Genomic DNA, 7,884 nt, shown 5'->3' with positions numbered 1-7,884 from the left:
TATTTTACATAAACATCCATCACATTGCTGTGATGGAAGGCCAAAAAAACTTCTCTCTCCACTGCACTCTCCCCCCCGATGTCAGAGTCAAAGTCAAAGCCCCCGGCGGGCGATGGCGAATTGTCCCGCGGCCATTAAACCACGCCGGGTAATGCAAGTTCGCGCACCGGGTCTTGGTGTTAGAGCCCCCGGCGTGCGCTCGCAGAGTCCCGCGGCCATTCCCAGCCGCGCGGGGCGGTGCTGTAAGGCCCCGCTCCAGGAGCTCTTCAACCCCGCAACTCGGGCGGGAGAAGTCGCCGTTGCGGAAGCCCCGAAAAGCGGTCACCCAGCAGGGACCCGCGGGCTCCCGGTGCCGTCCGCCAAACCCGCAGTTGCAGCCACCGAATCTCCGGGGGTCGGGTCGCAGCAGCGTCCACCACAGCTCCACCCGCTCTGGACTCGGCCAGCTCCGCGACGGTGAGGTGAGTTCGGCACTGGAGTCCCCGGTTTTCCTGTTGGAGGCCGCTCCTCGTTGCAGCCCCAACGACAACGGAGACCCGACAAAGAAAAGGTCGGGTCTCCCGTGCAGGGAGAGATTTAAAAGTTTCCCCCTCCCCCCCACACCACCCCCACCCCCCCACACACATACCCCAACAAAAATAACAAAAACTACATTAAAACATAGACATAAAATAATAAAAACGCAGACGGACTGCAGAGGCCGCTGCTGGCGAGAGCCGCGCTGCCTACCGGGCCGAGACAGAGAGAGTAATGAAAAGTGTCTCAAAGTCTTTGAGTTTGCCCGTCTTCCTTATTCAATCTGAACTAGCAGCTGCCTGGAGGTGGGACTGAACATAGTTAGTCGTGTAGAAATCTCCACCCATGGGGTCAGCTGCATTGCAATTGAGTTGCTCCCGATAATGAACTGCAGTATAATGTGGAAGCTTTAGCTGCTGCACAGGGAAATTGTGATTTCTGGCACAGTAATGGTCAAAACTCTGCATGTCGCCACCTTTTACTCACTGGCCATGCAACTTTCTGCAGATCCCACCCAGCTTTGTTCTTTTCAATCTCTTCCTAAGTCTCTGCATCTCTTCCCATGTCAGGTCAATTGCTGATGTATCCACCTATGGCTTTAGAATTCACATGCATTCTCACACAGCTCGATGTTTTACATTCTACGAGCAACAATCAGGACCACCAGAAACTGACGGAGAAGCTGATATTCAAAGACCTTACATAATGCCAGTATTTCACTGGGATGAAAAGGACTTCTCCTGGGTTCAGGATGCATTCCTGGAAATTACCCAATTCAAACTCTGGGTAATTCGCCAAGTCTGGATTTTCCACATCCACCTAAAAAAATGACAGAAACACTGATCACATGGAACTGGGATCAATTTGTTTGATCCTTGCATTAGAACAATGTACATTAAGGAATTATGTGAGGACATAATAGATAAGAAATTAGGCCAGTTGGCTCCTCGTGGCCAATCCAAGTTTAATGAGACCATTGGAAATATTTTAGTTCAGTGGCACTTTCCTGCACTAACCCTAAATCCCTTGATTCACTCAATCTCTAAAAATCTATTGAGTTCCATCTTGAATACCCGTGGCAATTGAGATCCCACTACCCTGTGAGCCAGAGAATGTCAAAGTATCATATCAGTGAAGACATTTCTTCCCATTTCATTCTTCAAAGTAATTTGGGTAGGCAGCCCAAATTGGTGAAAGGGAAATCACACTTGACTCTAATCTATTTTTTGTTTTTGACAATATAACAAATAGAATAGAGAAGGAGAAATTAATATATATATATATATATATATATATATAATATATATATGTCCTCAATAATCCCAATCACTCCTTCTACTGCACTATCCCCATTCTTTTCTTAATATTTGATTAATTCCCCATTTTTCAAATACCTCCTACTTCCACTCATTTAATGAAAGTCAAACTTATTGCTTCTGAAATCTGATACATGCTTTGGTTCTCCCCATCACCATAATTACCTGGCTGGTGTTGTGTAGAAGATGTGTTGGGTGGGGATACAGCTTTGGGGTTTCTTCTGGCGAATACAGGCGGATGTATTTCTGTCCCACCACCTACCAGAGAAAAAAGATTAAAATTCCTTGTACAGATAAAGAGAAAAAAACCCCTTTAAATTAGCTATTTTCCTTTCTCTTCTCCCAAGCCTTATTACTGTCTCCAATTTCCTCCTTCCACCCTACCAAACTGGTAATTCTTGACATGTTTGCCAAGTCACCTGCACGCAACTGACTGCATTACACAACTTCTGTCACATGGACGGCCGGATTGCACAATCCCTATCTTTAAAACTCAATGAGAATGTAATTCTGAGGATACCACACGCTATCTCTTGAAGACCAGTTTTTAATCCTCTGGGATAGACACAAAATGCTGGAGTAACTCAGCGGGACAGGCAGCATCTCAAGAGAGAAGGAATGGGTGACGTTTCGGATCAAGACCCTGATGTCCTGCGGAGTTACTCCAGCATTTTGTGTCTATCTTTAGTTTAAATTAGCATCTGCAGGTCCTTCCCACACATCGAATCCTCTGAGAGTTTGTAAGTGGTAGGAGCACTGGTTTGGCACGAGTTTAATGTCTTCTGACAAATCGTTCATCAATAATGCAGTAGACTTATCTCAAATCCTGGCTAAAGTATGTGCTGTATGATCTATCTGGATGTATTTACCTTATGAAACTTTGCCTAGCAGTATCTGTAACAGATTTGTCAGGCATGCTGAAACCTGAAGCATGACCAATCCCAACGGAATCATCCATTTCAAAACCTGTTATCTACATTTCTCTTTTTCTTACAATGCCTCGTATTCATCAAGATCCAGTCACGACTCTCCAGTCTCTACATCACCATCACATTTCCCCTTTCCTAGAGTGTGCAAATATTTTAATGCTGAGCATGCCAATACTTCACAAATTAGACGCAGCAAAGGAGTGGAACAGACATCCTGGTTGAGATATTCTGTGAAAATACAGGATTTTGCCAGTGTTACTGAGCAATGCATGCAGAACATGTTCTCAGATGCTCCCCATATATTGTCCTATCCCCAGATTTTGAATGAATGAATAAGTTTATTGGCCAAGTATACACATACAAGGAATTTGCCTTGGTGCTCCGCCCACAAGTGACAACATAACATACAGTGACAGTTAAGAATGATACATAAAACATTAAACATTAATAATAAAACATTATTTTTCCTACGCAATGGTCTTCCCCATGTTTTGTCGCCATTCTTTGACCTTGCCCTGGGGCTGCACCATTTGCCTTTCCCGTGAAGCTGCTGACTGAGTATTTGCAGTTTGCTTCTGTACTCGCCTGTGTCAGAAAATTGTGCTGTGGATCCTGGTGCAGAGGAGAAACCGTTCCCGTTGGCCCAAACCAGGCGTTAATGGTGATCTCATCTTCATCCTTGTCACCAAGACAGCAGTAATCTGGTATGTGGATATCCTGCCTCAACTCTGGGATCTGTGCAGAGAAAGAATGCAACTGGATCAATTCCTCACAGGAAATAAAAAAAGATGAATCATCCAAGGGGTAATTCTGCATTTTGTCTCAGGGAAGGAGGCTGGGCAGGTTGGAAGGGTATCGCTGGCATAGAATATTAAAGTAGGTTCTTCGTGGCAGTGAACGTTATTCAGCTAAATTTGTTGCAGACAAAGTTAATGATATAGAACAGTTTAAATATTGGGGCTAGGCCAATTTTACTAGACTGTGGTAATCTAACAACAGTATTCTCACAAGATTGGGATGATGCCAATGTTGCAATAAGCCAATAAGTGTAAGATATTGATAAAGATAGTAAATTATTAAGGGGGTAGCATATTTGAAAATAGATGAACTCAATAGGCTATGATGAGATTTATTTCAATACATATATTTTTCATACATATATTTCATCTGGGCCTGCTGGATTTATCCACTTTCAAATATATTGCTAAATGGGAAGTGTTTAGAGAAACAGGTCCTTCGACCCATCGAGTCCACGCAGACCAGCAATCCCCGCACACTAATACTTTATTACATGCACTAGTGTACTATTTATCAAGCCAACTAACCCACAAACGTGTACGTCTTTGGAGCGTGGGAGAAAACCGGAGCTTCTGGAGAAAACCCACACAGGTCACGTACAAACTTCACACAGGGAGCACCCATAGTAATCAGGATCGAACCTGTGCCACTGTGCCGCCCTTGGACAATTTTTCAAACCTCCTTGGCTTTTGGAGTGCTGCTAAGGGGCAGCAACACTGCTAGTGTATTGTTGTTCAAAAAGTATTATGATGATTGCCTGTTACCCAGTGGGTTTGTTATTTGGAATATATATTGATGAAGACAAATGGATGGGATATGAGATAAATGGCATAAAGATACCTGTTATTGGCAGTGAGGAGGAACATTTCAGACTGCAGGAACGTACAGACAGTCTGGCCAGTTGGATAATTGAAGCTAATTGAGATAATGTATTTGGAGAGAAAGGTTACTTAGTGTGAGGGAACAAAAGAGCCGTGCAGTGAATGTCCACAGATCCTCAAGAGCCAGTACGGATGGATCAATAATCTGGATAGGAAAACATTTGGGATGTTTTCTTTCATAGGGTGTGCCTGGAAGAGTATGGAGATTATGTTAGTGTACAACAATGCGAGGTAAACCACACTTGAGTAATGCACAGTCATTATGGTCACCACATTACAGGAAGGATATAATTGTATTGTGGGAAGGAGAAGATTTACGAGGATGTTTTTATGACTGGAAAATTACAGTCACGAGGAAAGATTGGATAAACTAGGGAACAGATAAAAACTCAGAAGGTATGTAAAACAATGAAGGGCATTAAGAGGGCTGGTAGGAAGTACTGATTTCCCTTGGCTGAGGGGGGTCAAAAACCGCTGGGAGAGATATAAAGTAGATGATAGCAGGTTGGGAAAACATTTTTCATCCAGAAGGTGGTAGGAGCTTGGAACTCACAAACTAAAGAATGGTGGAGCACAAACCCTCAGCACGTTTAGACAGTTCTTGACTGGCTAGAAAAGTAGAAATGATTGATCAGTCCCGATGCCAACCTGCAGGCAAATTAAGTTTGTTCTGATGGCTAAAGTGGTCCAAGATATCAGCACCTTTAATCTCTACTTATATACACAATGGGCATGCTAACCTGAAGCCAATGGTGGTCAGAATGGTAGCTTAGAAATTCTTCCACATTGGATAAACTGTATTAAATGGGTATTGCTTGGCAGGCTATATATTGTAGCAATGTTACAAAATTTTGAGATTTTAAAAATCAAGTCTGTAATTTATCCAATCGGATAAAGCATAAAAATAAGTTTAATTTGACACCTAATTCACTTTCATATCTCAAGTATTTAAAAAGTTATGGCCATTTTCATACTGGGGAATGAGCATCTTGTTCCCTATTGATTTTCTATGGACATAACAAAAAAGCTGTGATCGTGAACAGTCAAAAGCCCATAACTTTCTTAAAAATTAAGAGAACTGAATGAAATTTTCAGTTATCATAGATTGAAGCATTCTGAAACAAATATAAAATAATCTTACTTGGATTACCTGAAATTAAAGCATATAATTAGTTAGTTACCTAATTGTAGCTAATTTCAGACTTCAATTACTAGATCTAAACATCTATCCATTTCTTAATAAATGATTAACATTTTTAAATAGCCTAAATGTCCAAATAATATTCACAAATAATTCACAATAAAACATGATTTTTAAATCTCATTTACATTAATTTATAGGCCAAATGGAAGGAATTTAGTGTTTAATTGCTGTAAATAAATGTCCATTTAAATCAGCTTTCCAGTGGGTTCCTGTGGAACGCGCTGGTTTAGAACGTTCACATTGCGGTAGATTTGTGCCCCAAATGCCGAGAAAAATACTGCGGGATATAATGGGCCCAAAATGAGCTACTCGCAATATTAAACTTTGTATAAAAGGATCTTTAGAAGCCCTTTTTAATGTAAAAATATACAGCCTACCTTCTGTGGTTTGCTTTATGAGACCCTGCGGTTGCTGGCGGTCGCGGGTATAGAGATTGATTTTTAAACTACTATAACTATTATTCAAGGCCTTTAAACCTAATAATAGCTTTTGCGACGGGGTCTTTCAGCGATTTTTCGTTAATAATTAACTAGGCTGAACATTTTCGATTGGAACAGCTTAGAGAAAATCGCGTTTTAAACCCGCCCCCCTCTAAACGGCGCCAAAATCGCGCACACCCGCAGCGACAGATTTTCAGCGACGCTTCAGGTAGGCTTTGCAACATACCTATATATTGTGGGCCGGGGAGGAGGCAGTTGACGTTTTGGTGCAGGGCTGTCTTTAGAGGATGAGGGAGGCTTGGCAGAGTAGTTCAATCACTTTGACGTTTGACAAATAAAAACTATTTTAATGTATTTTTTCCAATTCTAATCAATTTAAATTTACACGATTCTGTTAAATTAAATTAATGGTGTGTGCTAGACGATCGACCAGATCTATTAAACATTAAAAGCTTTTGCCAGCCAGCGTATAAAAAGTAAATCTCAATCAAATCATATAAACCTTAATTGATTTAAATTATGCAGCTCACTTGGCAGTTACCTAAATTCATTAGAAAAAGAGTTTGTCGTTTCATTGGGTCTGTGAGGACGAGGAGAAAATTGTCATTTATTGATGCTTGAAGAATAAAATACAAATGCTGCGCCTTTTAAAGAGGCCACTTGCAGTATGTTTGAAGTGCTGGATTCCATGGGCTGGCACCAGGGTAGACATGCTCTTCAAGTACGGCAAAGAGGCAAGCTTCAACAAGGTGGCCTGCACCACCTCAATTGCGTTGAGTGATTAGTTTTCTGGTACAATTCTACAGTTTAGCTCACGTAAAGGTTCGACACCAAGACAGACCTCTGTATTTGAGAAAGCAATTCCTGGCATTGCAGCAATGTACAAAAATACAAAGGTGCGGGTCCAAAGGTAAATGGGCCACACGTTACATGTAGCTATCGGGTCAGTCTCCCAGCCCATTACTGTGGGGGGGACAGAGATAGATCCTCACCTGCTCAAACAGCTGATGCTGAGCTAGATATCCAATGGGGTTCCCCTCCTCCTGCAGGAAGTACCAGAACGTCAATGATTAATGCAACAGTAGGAGATTAGATTCAGTTTAGTTTAGTTCAGAGATACAGCGTGGAAACAGGCCCTTCGGTCCACCGTGTCCGCGCCAACCAGTGATTCCCGCACATTAACGCTATCCTACACACACTAGAAACAATTTACACATACACCCAACCAATTAACCTACAAACCTGCACGTCTTTGGAGTGTGGGAGGAAACCGGAAATCTCAGAGAAAAAGCCTGCGCGGTCACGGGGAGAACGTACAAACTCCGTACGGACAGCATCTGTAGTCGGGATCGAACCCGGGTCTCTGGCACTGCAAGCGCTGTAAGACAGCAACTTTACCGCTGCGCCATCGTGCCACCCTAAACAAGACGACAGGATGGTGTACTGCTTCCAAGGTACCAGAGTCATATGGAATCTCTATTGCTAGTCTCATATACGTGTGGTTCGTTTCTGTTCAAACAGAGAGTGGCTGGAGTTCAAACAGATGCCAGAAGCAATGGGAGTAGAATAGAATCCATGAATCATCCCTCAGGGCACTGTTGGCCTATGAAAATATTAGGCCGTGTAGACATTCTCAGGATAAAGCAATTATGGGAGCTGCCAGGAAACACCACTCATCATATAAAATTTGTCTTTTGATCCATGACGTGTGGATAGTTAGGAAATAGAAACCTTAGAGGTTTCTACTGAGGTGAAATGTTTTGGGAATGGAAACCCTTTCTATAATCAACAGATCCAAGT

General features: G+C 42.4%; 1 protein-coding gene across 4 annotated transcripts in view; it reads right to left on the bottom strand.

The window, feature by feature from the left end:
* Positions 1-754: 754 nt before the first annotated feature.
* The window catches only part of kdm8 (lysine demethylase 8), a 34,171-nt gene continuing 27,041 nt past the window's right edge, over positions 755-7,884 (bottom strand). For 3 of the 4 annotated variants that reach the window (XM_033040904.1, XM_033040906.1, XM_033040905.1), the window contains 4 exons: positions 7,077-7,127; positions 3,347-3,496; positions 1,998-2,090; positions 755-1,335 (listed from right to left, as the gene is read on the bottom strand). In XM_033040904.1, the coding sequence (XP_032896795.1) occupies positions 1,171-1,335; positions 1,998-2,090; positions 3,347-3,496; positions 7,077-7,127 (459 nt within the window). In that variant the 3' untranslated portion in view covers positions 755-1,170. The remainder of the gene's footprint in view (positions 1,336-1,997; positions 2,091-3,346; positions 3,497-7,076; positions 7,128-7,884) is intronic. The other variant, XM_033040907.1, reaches the window with a different exon arrangement.

Source organism: Amblyraja radiata, chromosome 22 (assembly GCF_010909765.2).
Source record: "Amblyraja radiata isolate CabotCenter1 chromosome 22, sAmbRad1.1.pri, whole genome shotgun sequence".
NCBI classification, from domain to species: domain Eukaryota; kingdom Metazoa; phylum Chordata; class Chondrichthyes; order Rajiformes; family Rajidae; genus Amblyraja; species Amblyraja radiata.
The sequence above is the reverse complement of the archived record's forward strand: the minus strand, read 5'-3'. Positions and strand labels throughout refer to the sequence as shown.